Raw genomic sequence first — 17,529 nt, 5'->3', positions numbered from 1 at the left:
CAAATTACCCTGATTTCCCTGAATTTTACTAAAAATTCGTAATATCCCTGAATTTTCCCTGAGGTTTTTGTCAACTATTTATTTCCCTGATTTTTCCAGGTTTTCCCTGTTTCCCAGGTTTGTATGAACCCTGAGTATAGTGTAATGTTAATCCTATGGAGGGTATGTTTATGAACATCTTGCTTAATTACTCTGCCCCTGTTTTACGCAAATTTCCCTGAATTTTACTAAAAATTCTAAATTTCCCTGAGGTTTTTGTCAACTATTTATTTCCCTGATTTTCCTGGTTTGTATGAACCCTGGAATGGAAACGCAAAACGGGAACATGGGAACACGAACAATTACAAGCCTGGTCCAGGGAGAGAGGGAGAAGCCGCCTAATGCTAACAGAACTCGTATCTAGCGGGAAGGGGTTGAAAACGGGGGTATGAAATACTATGTTCTCTCTCTCTACCTTGGGTCATTCGGTGGATCATTGAGCATGCGCGAAGTGACATCACGAATAGTCGCTACACGATATAAAAACTTTGGATTTTGCGCAGTAGAGCTCGCGGTGGCCCGGGCGACACTACCCCCGTTGGCTGGGAAATTTACTTCCCCCACCCAAAAGAGAGACACCTCGCGCTATTCACGCGGCATCTCCCTCTCTCCCTGCCTGGTCCAGGTGTCTAGTCTGAAAACCGAGACTAGGTTAGGCCCCTACCCTCAAACAGTAGGGCGTTTATAGACGCTTGCTTGGAAAAGCAAACAATTTGGTGAATTTCGAATTCAGTGAAACCAAATAGGTAAATAATTAAACTCATTCTAGAATTAATGAATTATAAAAATTAAAAATCTGTATTAGATAACAAATTAGTTGGGGATGAAAAAGTTTTTCTTAAAAACTTTGAAATTAATTTTTAATATTGGTAAAATTTTTAAAACTAACAATTTGTAAATTTCACTTTTTTTTTACACAGCGGCTTCTTACAAAGACCTTTTTTGTTCAAGATATTAGATTGGTCAAAATTTTTTTTAGACTTTCATTGACACTGGGCTGAACATTTGTAATTCCTTTTCTGCAATGGCAGCATTCTAACATTTTCCCTTTGAGCTGCCGCTTCAAGCAGCTGAAACAGAAGGAGTGACCACATTCTAATGTCACAGGGTCTTTAATGAAATCTTGACAGATCACGCAAGTAAAGGATTCTTTCACTTTGTCTTTATATTTCTGAAATGATAACAAAAAGAAGCTGTCATTATTTTTAGGATCCAAAATTTAAAGATCAATTAAAATAATTTTGAACAGAATATATTGTGTCTCTGAAACAAACGCCAAGAAGGTGACATCGTTATAACATCATCAACCCGTCCATTTTACTTTCACATTTTTATGGTAGTTGAAATTGAACGCTACTATCCTTTTAACATAACACACGAAAAACTAATCTAATCTTACATAATTAATATTTAAATTAATAAACGGAACTATAATAATAATCTAAGCTTTTTTTTACAAAGGGATCTTCAGTTCTTCCAGGGTTGCCACGGAATTTACAGAACCAAATTCCCTGACTTTTCCAGGTTTTCCCTGACCTTTTTTTGGCCGAAAGTGTAAATGTTTACAGCACGTTATAAGTGCTTATAATTAAATAAACCCTCTCCAATGTATTTGTTGTACCAAAATTAATTAAGAAAATTTTTAACTATAAATAACAGTCTGAGAGATTTCTTTAAAAAGAATTTACTTTACAAAAACAATTCTAGACAGCATTTTTAAGGATTGCTCTAGAGTTCACTCTGTGTTAAGAGAGGATGAGTAGAAACTTTCATTACTCTTTCAATAAAGACTTATCCACAGAAATTTTACCCACTAAAATCAAATTCCCTGACTTTGCTGAAATTTTTTGGCCCATAACCATTTTCAAATTCCCTGACTTTCCCAGGTTTTCCCTGACCCGTGGCAACCCTGTCTTCACACTAAACCTTAGGCTTACAGGTGGGTCTTTTCTTTTTACAATGCAAGATGGATGTTGGAGAATTCAGGGGTGTGGCTAAAGATAGCTCCTCCTAGTGAGGGACTGTGGCCACACCATTATTCTTAAGTTGCTAAGATTTGGCTCAGGGGAAAGCTATTTTCTTTGCTCATTATCATAAAACAATGCGAGGGAATGTGTGATCAAATTGTAATTATAAAATATAAACTTACAATTTCGCCTTTTTCGCAGAACGAGCCACACTCTTGCCAAATCTTTTTATTCACGCTATCCTTTGATATCAGGGCTGCTACACTTTTAGGTATAACGTAAGGAGCCGGTTTGTTTATTTTTGCTTTGGGAGCACCAGAGTCTTTGGATCCTTTTCTTTTCTTACTAGAAGCCGTATTTTCCTCGCTTTCTTCATTGGTTTCTGTCGATTTCATCTACAAAGGATATAATAATTAAACTCTTTGCTAAAAAATTAGTACTATTTCTATTCAACCCAAAATATTTCTTCGCTTCCAAATTACTTTACCTCCATTTTAATTCCGAGACGTTCGATTATTTTTTTTCCTTCTTTAGTCCATGGGGCTGGTGTCGGATCGTCCCTTTGTAGCAGGAAGCGCCATACTTTAAATCCGGAACGGCCTTTCTCGGGCCAGTATTTGACTACCTACAATTTTAACTTTAGTTAGCTACAGCTAAACACTAAATACGAGTCTTCATGTTATTTCCTCACTTTATATATCCCATCGTATCGATAACCTTTCTCTGGACAGTACTTGGAGTGTTTACGACCTTTGAAACCTCTTATAACCCTAATGGGTTTCCCTTTCCTCCAGTTTTTGGCTTCGGCTCCCTTCTTATCATTAAAAGGCGCTGCGCAATTTACGGCTAAAGATCTAGAAAAGTAAATTACACATTCAAAAAAGTAGCATTAACAGGGTTCATACAACTTTTGGAAAACAAATTTCCCTGAGATTTCCCGGTTTTCCCCACATACTTCCCTGAATTTTCCAGGTTTTTCCCCACATACTTCCCTTAATTTTCCAGGTTTTTCCCCCATATATTTCCCTGAAATTTCCCAGGTTTTCCCCCATATATTTCCCTGAAATTTCCCAGGTTTTCCCCCATATATTTCCCTGAAATTTCCCAGGTTTTCCCCCATATATTTCCCTGAAATTTCCCAGGTTTTCCCCCATATATTTCCCTGAAATTTCCCAGGTTTTCCCCCATATATTTCCCTGAAATTTCCCAGGTTTTCCCCCATATATTTCCCTGAAATTTCCCAGGTTTTCCCCCATATATTTCCCTGAAATTTCCCAGGTTTTCCCCCATTTATTTCCCTGAAATTTCCCAGGTTTTACCCCATATATTTCCCAGGTTTTACCCCCATATATTTCCCTGAAATTTCCCAGGTTTTCCCCCATTTATTTCCCTGAAATTTCCCAGGTTTTCCCCCATTTATTTCCCTGAAATTTCCCAGGTTTTACCCCATATATTTCCCAGGTTTTACCCCCATATATTTCCCTGAAATTTCCCAGGTTTTACCCCCATATATTTCCCTGAAATTTCCCATGTTTTACCCCCATATATTTCCCTGAAATTTCCCAAGTTTTACCCCCATATATTTCCCTGAAATTTCCCATGTTTTACCCCCATATATTTCCCTGAAATTTCCCAAGTTTTACCCCCATATATTTCCCTGAAATTTCCCAGGTTTTACCCCCATATATTTCCCTGAAATTTCCCAGGTTTTACCCCCATATATTTCCCTGAAATTTCCCAGGTTTTACCCCCATATATTTCCCTGAAATTTCCAGGTTTTTCCCCACATACTTCCCTGAATTTTCCAGGTTTTTCCCCATATATTTCCCCGATTTTTCCAAGTTTGTATGAACCCTGATTAATTACAATTTTTCAGTGTTATCACGAAGCAAACGCCAGCGCGAACTACAGATCTTTAAACCGGATGGTGACACCATATTTATGATGTCATAAGCTTGTATGCCCAATTTATTTTCCCCGTCTCAATTTTCAAAAGGCTCAGTTACATGTTTTCTTTTTAGTAGATCCCCAAAACATTAAACTCGTCAAAAACTACTTATCCCTTTTAGAATAAATAATTATTACTTGTTAAATCGTGTTAGAACTTGATCACATGACTGTTTTGCCGTTCTCTTATTCCCTACGAGGTCTCGCCCGCCGCTACCGGTATAATAGAACCTCTCTCCTTCATCCTAAAAAGAAACGAATACGTTAATTGCTATCGTTCCGTGATAATATGAGCCAAGAACATTGCGCTTCTATCAAATAGGCGTTTCCCACACGCAACAACAACCACATAAATGAAGTTCAAGCCGAGTATTTTATTCACTAGAGAAATTGATCCCGTAGAAATGACTGCATGAGCGAGAAAAAGCTACTTAAAACACCAGTACTAGCCTTTTGTGAACATTTCAGCACCACTCGCTACACTAAAGGTGGGTTTTCAGAGGCGTGCTGAGGATAAAAATCGACCGTGTACGAGAAATGTGTTTTTGGAATTTTCGCAACCATTTTTCCTCGCACTCACTAGATTTTTGCCAGGGGTGTGCGGGTACCCGACCCAATACCCGAAACATACTTTTTAGGACCCGAACGGTTTCCCGAGTCCCAATTTTAAGCCTTTGCCAATACCCGCCGTGTCTGACAAAATCCCCACGGGTCCAGTTCATGACGTTACCACGCATGTTTCAATACTTCTGCCTTTCATAATTAAATAATTTAATTAGTAACAAGTTATTAATTAATATTGTTGAATGAATTACACTATGGGATAATTGCTCAGCTTTGAAATCTAGCTTTAAATTGGACTGTAAGGAAAAACTAAGACCCGAATTGGACCCGAAAGCTAATTTTGGGGATTTTGAAGGACCCGATACCCGCGGTGGGTAAAATTTTCTATTACCCGAACCTGACACCCAAAAATCTGGACCCGCTGCTCAGCCCTGATTTTTGCCCTCAACACACGTGACAATTCATTAAAAGCGCAATCTTTATGGGAAACAATTAACAGGGAGCCCACTCTGAGATTTAAATTCCTTATAGGAAAAATAGGAATTTTTTCCCGGAATTATAGGATTTTATAGGAGAAAAAACAATGTGTTTTTATAGGAAAATATAGGACTAAAATTGCTCATATATAATACAATTTTGGGACTTAAACTATGTAGAAAAAACTCAAAAAAGAACAAAAAAACTAATTGGATTTTACTTCGAAAATTCAGAAGACCTTAATATAATATATAAAAAATCCTAATCGAGCTCCGCAATTTCAGTGTCTATTCAAGAGTCATATCGATAAAAACAGCTAAATTTTGATAAATTTAATGCTAAACTATATAAATTACTTGGACTATGTCAAAAATAAAGGATATTATAGGACTGGTTCCAAAATATAGGAATCATAGGATCGGTGGGCTCCCTGAATTAAGCTTTGCTTGAAATTTCTACACGGATTTTCGATCTACGCTGCACTTGAAAAATGGGCCATTATTTTGAGACCAATCGCAGCGCCAATCTAAAAACGTTACGTTCCATCAGCACCACCACCATTTTTATTAAGACTAGGCGTTGCGATTGAGCCAAAAAACGTCGTGAAACGACTTTAATTCTATAAAGTCATTGAGAAGCCCATTTTAACCCTCTCTTAGCATCACTTTTTTTCCCAAGATAGAGCGGCGTACATCGAAAATCTGATCTCTACTAGTACTAACAACATCGTCTTCATAGCCTCCAGAAAGGGCTATTGAATTGGCTCCATGTTTTGCGCGTCCTTGTATTCCAGCAACTGGTGGACGGTGAACGCCAGCTTCAGAAGCTAGATTCCTGGACTCCCAACACATCCCCACTTTAATTCCGGGTATGGGCCCGAAGTGGTGCATGGGAACTATAGTGCATTCTTTAGTCCTGCCTGCGCAGGCGCCACCTTTGCCCCAATCGCGTTCGGAAGGTTTTTTAGACACCTTGGAATTTTTGCTGTCCCCCAATTCTCCAGGTTTGACGAAGGGACCCTTATTTTTGCATTTGTCACAGAACCAGTCTCCCTCCGGTACCGCATCCAATTTAGGGTTTAGGCACCAAAGGTGGAAGATGAGAGGACACTCATCGCACACTATTTGTTTGTGCGGTTCATCTTTACCACCACAAACTGAACACGAACATTTACGGCACTTAACGTCCGGTTTATCATCACAATGGTCGCATTCGGGTTTTTGAAGTCCTATAGGAAGGAAGGATAACGGTGAAAAATTTAAGCGATATATATTAAAATTTGCTGAGCAACAAACAAATTGTACTTTTTAGACTAGAGCCGTTAAGCATAAGTTCATTTAAAGCGGCGTCTCTATCTGCCAAGAGGACATTTTCTTCGATAATATACATTTCATCCACGAAACAAATTTTGCGGTCCTGTAGCGCTGTTTCTTCAACTCTGTTGGGAAATAAAAATACGCGATTGAAGCAACTGAAACATCTTAAATCTTTTTTTCCCTAGGTCTTAACATAAAATTGTTTAGGCCTTGAATCCAATTTTCTTTTGATTCGACTCTCGATAACTTTCACAGAAAATATTTTTTTTTTAAAGGAAAGATAGGATTTTATAGGATCAAACCATTAATTTCAGGAGTTTAATAAGCGATTAAGATGAGATATAAGTGAAATTAAACTTTTAACATCCTCTCTAACTCCAGCGCATGCGTTAAAAGTGGATTAGGGTAAGTTAATAATAATAACAGGGTTCGTACGAAATTTTTACATTGAAAATCCCTGACTTTTCCAGGTTATCCCCGACCAAATTTTGGCAATATCCCTGACCATTTTAAGGTATTTACCAGAGCTCACTTCATCACACCTGTCTCATATTTAGCATTGCTCGAAGCATGGCTTGATATACCAAACAAAATCCCTGACATATCCCTGACTTTTTAGGAAAAACTTTCAAATCCCTGACTTATCCCCCTAGTTTTCATATCCCTGACTTATCCAGGTTCCGTACAAACCCTGAATAATAATAATAATGTAAGCTTTGTCTATGAAGGGATTTCCACACTAAGCCTGTGGCTTGTTAAACAGGTGGGTCCCTTTGCAATGCATAGAGGGGTGGTGGCTAGCCCCTATGCCACAGCTAACCTACAGCGCCCTCTACTAACTATTACCGTTAACCTCTGCAAGTTTTGATGGAAAGGAGAAACCGGGTTAGACCGCGGAGGAAAACTCCTTTTAACAAGCGGGGAGAGAACTTGCAAACTCTACGCAGAAGGATTTATTCCCAGATTTTCACCCGGTGCCACAGTCCAGGATGGAACCTGGGATTGTCTGACCTCTTGCTGCGAGGCGAAAGCGCTAACCGCTACGCCACTCCACCCCCTCAATCAGCACTTACTAAATAACTTTTAGCTATAATTACAAAATTCATATTAAGCCTTTGAAATTCAGTTTAAATGCGCAATTGGTTTAAAATATGAAACTAGGAATTTTAGAGAAAATATCGTTGGAACTGGGGTTGACAAGAAATTGGGTGTTCGCTGATTAAAGCAAACCTGCAAAAAATTATGATAAACGAGAAAAAAATAAAATACCCAAGCAAGAGCGTTCCAACGACAAATTTCAATCTCCTTGCACTTCTGCGGTCGACGATCATATCGTAAAAGTATCCGATTTTAGTTGGAGCATCAATGTTATAATTAACCATTATCTTAGATCCAGGTGTCACTTTGTCAAATGGCACCTTTTGTCGAGCTCTTGGGCGAATACTTTTTAAAGGGAGATCAGCCTTGGTTTCGCTAGAAACAAAACAAAACCAAACCAAACCAAAAAAAGGGGGTTGGCATTAATTTTGAGAAAAGGTCATGAGTAGGGAGTGGGCAAAGGGGTGAAAATCTCCCCTACTAAGCGTCAGAGCCTCACTTAGCCAATCAGGAGCCTTACCCCTCCCCCACTAGCCTTTCACTCTGTGAAGTTTGCCGCAGGGTTCATACAAAATCTGGAAAATCAATTTCCCTGATATTTCCAAGTGTAAGAGCCCCTAATTTTATAGAGTATGCTAATAAAACTACAAACATGGCCTTGAGAGGAAAGGGAACGCGAGTACCGCTTGAGCCATCTCTACGGCTGGAAATTATTATTTTTAAATTATACGAAAATTATTTTTCTTTCGGCTACCTCAATCGAAAATAAACTGGATTGGGCGAAAAGTACACTATCCTCGTAAATTTCCCCGATTTCCCAGACATTTACTATTTATTTGAAATTTCCCTGATTTCCCAGACATTTACTATTTATTTGAAATTTCCCTGATTTCCCAGACATTTACTATTTATTTGAAATTTCCCTGATTTCCCAGACATTTACTATTTATTTGAAATTTCCCTGATTTCCCAGACATTTACTATTTATTTGAAATTTCCCTGATTTCCCAGACATTTACTATTTATTTGAAATTTCCCTGATTTCCCAGACATTTACTATTTATTTGAAATTTCCCTGATTTCCCAGACATCTACTATTTATTTGAAATTTCCCTGATTTCCCAGACATTTACTATTTATTTGAAATTTCCCTGATTTCCCAGACATTTACTATTTATTTGAAATTTCCCTGATTTCCCAGACATTTACTATTTATTTGAAATTTCCCTGATTTCCCAGACATTTACTATTTATTTGAAATTTCCCTGATTTCCCAGACATTTACTATTTATTTGAAATTTCCCTGATTTCCCAGACATTTACTATTTATTTGAAATTTCCCTGATTTCCCAGACATTTACTATTTATTTGAAATTTCCCTGATTTCCCAGACATTTACTATTTATTTGAAATTTCCCTGATTTCCCAGACATTTACTATTTATTTGAAATTTCCCTGATTTTTCCCTGACTGTTTGACGCAAAAATCAATTTCCCGGTTTGTATGAACCCTGTGCCGCCATTTTGGTGGTGTAAAGGGGAGGAGCCATGATTTTAAGCCACACCTCTCTGGCAGCACCCTATAGCTTTCGAATATACTCACTCCAGTTCAAACTCCACGGAGTAAATAAGCGAGTCTCCTGTATCGTTTGAGGTTGAAGGTTGAGTACCTTCCTCGGGTTTTTGAAAAATCCCTACAATTTTGGCCTCCAGCCATGCTCCCTGAAACCCCTCCTGGAAGTTTTTAGCGTCAACCAGCTCCCCAATGTTAAAGTACTGACTAATTGCTGGTTCAAGAGTTGGCGAGGTACTAATCTCTTCCTTCAAAGCAAAAAAATAAATAAAGATGTGTTAATTAAAGACTCGATGCTATCTTTGAGCGCAAAATGTACTGAAACGCGACAAGGAAAGTCAACTTATTGTAGGGGAACCACGTGGCCCGCGCTTTGCTTTAAACCCATGATTATTTACAACAACAAATAATGCAAAGTTCACTAAAGGGGGCGCAGCTTACAATCTACTCTATAATGTTATCTTTAAGAATTGATGCCAGTCTGGGAATAGAGTTATATTTGCTGAGGGGGGTGAGACGTCATTGGTTTTTCAGCCAATGAAATTAACAAGCCGGTAGGATTGCACTTTACGTGACCCACCCAACTAACAATGGTTTCTAGTTAATTAGACTGTGGGGAGTCCGAAAAAAATAGTTAAAAAATTATTTGGCCGCCGCAAGTTAGTTAAAAAAATTTTTGAAAATTTCAAAATCCACTCACTTACCCTCATTGAAGCCGCTATCCGCTTAACGCATTCTGTACTCAATCTTGCAAAATAAGCCGGGGGGACTGTGAAAAATTGACGTACTCGCGCCGGAGATATAGCTATGGAATTTTTTAAGCTTACTGAAACTGTTCATTTCTGATAAAAGGACGGAAATATAATGCGAGAAAAACTGCTATGTTTTGGGAAAATCGTTGAATTTTTGGGGAATTCGATAAATGATAACGGTAAATTTTGGTAAATGCCGTCAAATTATTCTTGAATTTGATAAATCTGAAGGACAATATTTTGGAAAAGGTGTCAAATTATTCGGGAATTTGATAAATGTGAAGGACGATATCATGGAAAAAAGTGTCAAATTAATCTGAATTTGATAAATCTGGAGGACGTTATTTTGGAAAAGGTGTCAAATTATTTGGGTGTTTGATAAATGTGAAGGATGATATTTTGGAAAAGGTGTCAAATTATTTGGGAATTTGATAAATGTGAATGACGATATTTTGGAAAAGGTGTCAAATTATTTGGGAATTTGATAAATGTGAATGACGATATTTTGGAAAAGGTGTCAAATTATTTGGGAATTTGATAAATGTGAATGACGATATGGAAAAGGTGTCAAATTATTTGGGAATTTGATAAATGTGAATGACGATATTTTGGAAAAGGTGTCAAATTATTTGGGAATTTGATAAATGTAAGGGACGATATTTTGGAAAATGTGCCAAATTATTCGGGAATTTGATAAATGTTAAGGACGATACTTTGGAAAAGGCATCAAATTATTCCCGAATTTGGTAAATGTAAAGGACGATATTTTGGAAAAGGTGTTTACATTTATCAAATTGCCGAAAAATAGGCACTCTTTCCAAAATATAGTTGCAATGACTTCCAAAATATTGCTGAAATAACTAGACGCCTTTTCCAAAATATTGAAATAAATTGACGCCTTTTCCAAAATATTGAAATAAATTGACGCCTTTTCCAAAATATTGAAATAAATTGACGCCTTTTCCAAAATATTGAAATAAATTGACGCCTTTTCCAAAATATAGTTGAAATAAATTGACGCCTTTTCCAAAATATTGAAATAAATTGACGCCTTTTTCAAAATATAGTTGAAATAAATTGACGCCTTTTCCAAAATATAGTTGAAATAAATTGACGCCTTTTCCAAAATATAGTTGAAATAAATTGACGCCTTTTCCAAAATATAGTTGAAATAAATTGGCGCCTTTTCCGAAATATAGTTGAAATAAATTGACGCCTTTTCCGAAATATAGTTGAAATAGATTGACGCCTTTTCCAAAATATAGTTGAAATAAATTGACCAAAATATAGTTGAAATAAATTGGCGCCTTTTCCGAAATATAGTTGAAATAAATTGACGCCTTTTCCGAAATATAGTTGAAATAAATTGACGCCTTTTCCGAAATATAGTTGAAATAAATTGACCAAAATATAGTTGAAATAAATTGACCAAAATATAGTTGAAATAAATTGACCAAAATATAGTTGAAATAAATTGACCAAAATATAGTTGAAATAAATTGACCAAAATATAGTTGAAATAAATTGACCAAAATATAGTTGAAATAAATTGACCAAAATATAGTTGAAATAAATTGACCAAAATATAGTTGAAATAAATTGACCAAAATATAGTTGAAATAAATTGACCAAAATATAGTTGAAATAAATTGACCAAAATATGGTTGAAATAAATTGACCAAAATATAGTTGAAATAAATTGACCAAAATATAGTTGAAATAAATTGACCAAAATATAGTTGAAATAAATTGACCAAAATATAGTTGAAATAAATTGACCAAAATATAGTTGAAATAAATTGACCAAAATATAGTTGAAATAAATTGACCAAAATATAGTTGAAATAAATTGACCAAAATATAGTTGAAATAAATTGACCAAAATATAGTTGAAATAAATTGACCAAAATATAGTTGAAATAAATTGACCAAAATATAGTTGAAATAAATTGACCAAAATATAGTTGAAATAAATTGACCAAAATATAGTTGAAATAAATTGACCAAAATATAGTTGAAATAAATTGACCAAAATATAGTTGAAATAAATTGACCAAAATATAGTTGAAATAAATTGACCAAAATATAGTTGAAATAAATTGACCAAAATATAGTTGAAATAAATTGACCAAAATATAGTTGAAATAAATTGACCAAAATATAGTTGAAATAAATTGACCAAAATATAGTTGAAATAAATTGACCAAAATATAGTTGAAATAAATTGACGCCTTTTCCAAAATATAGTTGAAATAAATTGACGCCTTTTCCAAAATATAGTTGAAATAAATTGACGCCTTTTCCAAAATATAGTTGAAATAAATTGACGCCTTTTCCAAAATATAGTTGAAATAAATTGACGCCTTTTCCAAAATATAGTTGAAATAAATTGACGCCTTTTCCAAAATATAGTTGAAATAAATTGACGCCTTTTCCAAAATATAGTTGAAATAAATTGACGCCTTTTCCAAAATATAGTTGAAATAAATTGACGCTTTTTCCAAAATATAGTTGAAATAAATTGACGCCTTTTCCAAAATATAGTTGAAATAAATTGACGCCTTTTTCAAAATATAGTTGAAATAAATTGACGCCTTTTTCAAAATATAGTTGAAATAAATTGACGCCTTTTCCAAAATATAGTTGAAATAAATTGACGCCTTTTCCAAAATATAGTTGAAATAAATTGACGCCTTTTCCAAAATATAGTTGAAATAAATTGACGCCTTTTCCAAAATATAGTTGAAATAAATTGACGCCTTTTCCAAAATATAGTTGAAATAAATTGACGCCTTTTCCAAAATATAGTTGAAATAAATTGACGCCTTTTCCAAAATATAGTTGAAATAAATTGACGCCTTTTCCAAAATATAGTTGAAATAAATTGACGCCTTTTCCAAAATATAGTTGAAATAAATTGACGCCTTTTCCAAAATATAGTTGAAATAAATTGACGCCTTTTCCAAAATATAGTTGAAATAAATTGACGCCTTTTCCAAAATATAGTTGAAATAAATTGACGCCTTTTCCAAAATATAGTTGAAATAAATTGACGCCTTTTCCAAAATATAGTTGAAATAAATTGACGCCTTTTCCAAAATAAAGTTGAAATAAATTGACGCCTCATTTATATTGATGTTGACATTTGCTAACTGCCCAATAATTTGCCGCCTTTTCCGAAATATTGTTGAAATAAATTGACGCCTTTTCCAAAATATTGATGTTGACATTTGGTTCTTTCTCAATAATTTGTCGCCTTTCCCAAAATATAGTTGCAAAAAAACTAGACTCCTTTTCTGAAATATTGACGTTGACATTTGCTAATTTCCCTATATTTTGACACCTTTTCTCTACGCCTTTTATTTAAATTTTTTTTTACAAAAAATCATATTTACCAGGGATTTGACACATTTTCCCAAAAATAATGTTGAGTGAATTAAAAAAAATCCCGAATAATTTGACGGTTTTTTTCAAAATTTACCGTTATCAATTATTGAATTCCCAAAAAATTCAACGATTTTCCCAAAACATTTCAGTTTTTCTCGCATTTATATTTCCCTCCTTTTATCAGAAATAAATGTTTCCGTAAGCTTAAAAAAATCCATAGCTATAAAACTCCGGCGCGAGTCCGGCAACTTTTCACAGTCCCCTCTGGCTTATTTTGCAAGATTGAGTGCAGAATGCGTTAAGCGGATAGCGGCTTCAATGGCGGTAAGTGCATGGATTTTAAAATTTTCAAAATTTTTTTTACCAACTTGCGGCGGCCAAATAATTTTTTAACTATTTTTTTCGGACTCCTCATGGTCCAATTAACTAGAAACCATTGTTAGTTGGGTGGGTCACGTAAAGTGCAATCCTACCAACAAGCCAACAGATGGAGTCACCTTCTGGTGGCTATAGAGCTCATGTTAAATTCTGCCTCCAAAAGGGCGAATGGGCGGAGTTTTAATGTCACCCTCCCCGTAACCGATATTACTCTATTAAGAATATTATCTTTAAGAATTGATGCCAGTCTGGGAATTAAGAATATTTTTTAAACTAGTTCTTGGGATCCAAAAATTTTGTTCTAGTTCCCCCCATAGTTTTCCTAAAGGCTACAGATTTGCAATTAATAAACTGTTTCCCCCAGGACCAGTAACCTCCACTTTTTAAACTTAAAAACTGGTCCAATTAATTAGTTTAACAGGTTTTACTCCAAAGAAAGACCCACGCAATTTCCCCCAGCGTACTTGATGCCATCTTTGTGAGAAACGCAACAAAATCATGGAAATGGTATTCCTAACATTAAACCCCATGACTAATTACAACAAATAATGTTAAGTCGAGAATTGGGGCGCTGCTAGAACAGGGTTCGTACAAAATTATTGGAATGAAATTCCTAGCTGACTTTTCCAGGTTTTCCCTGACTCAATTCCACAAATTTCCCTGACCATTTGCAATAACGTACATGGCGAACGTATATGAAAACCAATCTATATTCACTCAAATAATTTTTGCACGAGTTATTTTTATAAAAATTAGCCAATTAATTTGTTTAAATTTAATTTAAAGTAAATCATAAATAACCTGAGCGAGCGAAGCGAGCTCCGCCAATTTGGGGCTTGCTCAAATCTCAGACCAAACTTTTTCTGGTCACCATTATACTTTAAATTTCCCTCCAATATATTTTTCCCTGACATTTCCCTGACTTTTTAGGTCCATTTTAAATTTCCCTGACTTTTTAGGCCCATTTTAAATTTCCCTGACTTTTTAGGCCCATTTTAAATTTCCCTGACTTTTTAGGCCCATTTTAAATTTCCCTGACTTTTTAGGCTCATTTTAAATTTCCCTGACTTTTTAGGCCCATTTTAAATTTCCCTGACTTTTCAGGCCCATTTTAAATATCCCTGACTTTTTAGGCCCATTTTAAATATCCCTGACTTTTTAGGCCCATTTTCAATTTCCCTGACTTTTTAGGCCCATTTTCAATTTCCCTGACTTTTTAGGCCCATTTTCAATTTCCCTGACTTTACCAGGTTTTCCAGGTCGTGTACGAACCCTGTAGAAAATACTCAATTAATTTTGGCAACTGCAACTTGTCTAAATGCAATGTTGCTACATATTGCCCCTTCATGAACTAAGTACGGTTAAATTACAGTTATGATTGGTGGTTGGTTCCATTACCGCCCAAAATGTAAAAAGTTGTAACGTTACGTACAATGCTGTTAGTGGCTGCTTCACCGTTAGTGCTGGCTTCATCGCTAGTGCTAGCTTCATCGTTAGTGGTGGCTTCGCCGTTATTGGATGCTTCGCTGTTAGTGGTAACGTCATCATCAAGTTGAATCTTAACAATCACTTGAACTGTATTGCGTTCTTCGATGCCGTAGTGATATACCAGCGCTTCTTCAACGGCACCATGTTTATCAGTGTGTGTATCGGTAAGCTGTTTTGATTCATAATTAATTTAATTAATCAATATAAATAAAAGTAGATGAATACCGGAACAATAGAACAAAGCGTAACTTACGATTTTTCCTTTAAAGATTAAATTAAATCGATCCGTAGGAATATTTATTGTTTCTGATACAAGGTTCCTGAAATTTTGTACCCTTAGTGTTTTAGAAAATTTTTTTGGATCGGTGTAAAATACTGCCGACGGCGAGCCGTCGGCGTAATCGACTTTAAGTCGCATATCTCTACTTTTAATCTATTTATCTAGTAACACTTAAATTTAATTCAAATGATGTTAACGAACTAAACCCCGAGCCCGCAGTCCCGCACTCCGCGCAGTCACCGAACTTGCGACTATGCTAGCAATTGGCGAACTGAGCGAACAAATGCATCGCACGTGATTTACAAGCCGCTTACAACTGCCAAAGTTATGGAATTTCCCGCCTTTTCTAACCGCCCGTCAGGGCCCGCCCCTGAGAGCGGCGGCGCGGTAGCGGAATTTTCCCGCCTTTTTAAAAAGTAGAGCCACGGCCAACTCTTATAAGAACAACTGACCGTAAGAGCAACTGTATGTAAGTCCAAAATACCATAAACGCAAATGCATCGCACGTGTTTTACAAGTCACTCACAACTGCCACAGTTATGGAATTTCCCGCCTTTTCTAACCCGTCAGAGCCCGCTCCTGACCGCGGTAGCGGAATTTTCCAGCCTTTTAAAAAGTAGACACCCGACCAAGTCTCATAAGATCAACTAACCGTAAGAGCAACTGTATGCATACCATAAACGCTGAAAGCTTCGTAACACAACATGCTGGCAAAGGCCAATTTATCTAATGTCGTTTTCTGTTTAGCTTGGAGTAATTTTTGGTAGTGAAAAGAAGTAATTTATTTGGAACCCGAACACAATAGGCGATTTTAAAAAAGAAATTTTAACAGTTGCTTGCGCAGAAACAGATTGAAAAACGCGTTCCATCGCTGCTTTCTCCCCCCAGCTACATATTTTATATAGGGGACTTAAGGCTTATGACTCTGAGTGTAGGGAACAAAGGTGGGCACTGCTCTTTAGATAAATTTTTTCACTATCAAAATATCAATAGATGGCGAAACTATCAATTTTAAGATGATTCATTTTATAATATTGAGCGATCGATAAATTTTTAAATCACGTAGTTGCTGCCAGATGGCGATACACTTTCAATAAAAAAATAAAAGGGTAAGCGCTTGCTACTTCAGATCATTTTTTTCCTTTCAAAGTATCATAGTTTGCCGAACTATAAATTTTTCTCTCATTTTTATAAATAAAATATCGCTACAGGTCAATTTTTCTCTCATTTTTATAAATAAAATATCGCTACAGGTCAATTTTTCTCTCATATTTATAATTAAAATATCGCTACAGATCAATTTTTCTCTCATTTTATATATAAAATATCGCTACAGATCAATTTTTCTCTCATTTTATATATAAAATATCGCTACAGATCAATTTTTTCTCTCATTTTATATATAAAATATCGTTACAGATCAATTTTTCTCTCAATTTTATAAATGAAATATCGCTACAAATCAATTTTTAAATCACTTGCGAAACAAAATTCCGCGGTAGATAAATATTTCAATCATATTCTGAAAGATAATAAGAAACTCTCATTAATAAAATAAATAAATAAATATAAAACTGGCCCCTTTGCTCCTGCATAAAAAAATGCATATTTTTAAGAGTTTCAACTATCTACCAATTTATGTCCCTTATTAACTTAGTTATTGGATTAATTATTTAATTAAACCAAATTTTGAAAAAATGCACCAATCAACTTATAAAGGAGAGGAAAATACGCATCAAATGTGAACCATAGAAAAATAATATATTTTAACATATATTGAACTATTGTTATTGTCTTGTATAGCATTTTCTAATTACAACAAAATTTTTAATTAGCTTCAGTGCACCGGGGAATGTTTTTCACCAATCACCATAGTGTTAAGTAGTGTGTTTTTGGATATCTTATTGAAATATTGAACGAAATTGATTTTAAATAGTGTCGGAAATAATTTAATTTTATAGATCTTAATTAGCTTGATATTATACTAACCCCATATTGGTAATTTGTTTCCCATAAATGGCAACGTCATAACCCTCTATCTCTTACCTTAGTAATATCCCCCTTACAGGGGGGAAATAGTATACTCTCTTACAAAGTTGGCCAACGTTGGGATACACAGTTCACTCCACCTCTCAACCGAAATTACTCTATTATTTATCGTGGTGAGGCTGATAAGTTGATAACTGAGAAATAGATTTACGCTAAATACATTAACGAAAATTAGAGCCCTCTGACAAGTTTGCCATAAAAATTAATTTAACATT

At 35.3% G+C, this 17,529-nt stretch overlaps 1 protein-coding gene across 1 annotated transcript; it reads right to left on the bottom strand.

Moving 5' to 3' along the window:
- Positions 1–871: 871 nt before the first annotated feature.
- Positions 872–15,985, bottom strand: LOC149679577 (E3 ubiquitin-protein ligase UHRF1-like). Its single transcript, XM_089835356.1, has 12 exons — positions 15,941–15,985; positions 15,239–15,305; positions 14,930–15,154; positions 9,011–9,228; positions 7,580–7,783; positions 6,299–6,432; positions 5,717–6,222; positions 4,092–4,198; positions 2,698–2,860; positions 2,494–2,631; positions 2,189–2,401; positions 872–1,210 (listed from the first exon to the last, which is right to left on the bottom strand). Exons 5-12 carry the CDS (start codon positions 7,690–7,692, stop codon positions 986–988), a joined length of 1,599 nt encoding a protein of 532 aa, XP_089691482.1. The 5' UTR covers positions 7,693–7,783; positions 9,011–9,228; positions 14,930–15,154; positions 15,239–15,305; positions 15,941–15,985; the 3' UTR covers positions 872–985.
- Positions 15,986–17,529: the final 1,544 nt, after the last annotated feature.

The sequence above is a fragment of the Phalangium opilio genome, unplaced genomic scaffold (genome assembly GCF_054372755.1).
Source record: "Phalangium opilio isolate 3A_F unplaced genomic scaffold, DU_Popi_V2 ptg000041l_1, whole genome shotgun sequence".
NCBI classification, from domain to species: domain Eukaryota; kingdom Metazoa; phylum Arthropoda; class Arachnida; order Opiliones; family Phalangiidae; genus Phalangium; species Phalangium opilio.
The sequence above is the reverse complement of the archived record's forward strand: the minus strand, read 5'-3'. Positions and strand labels throughout refer to the sequence as shown.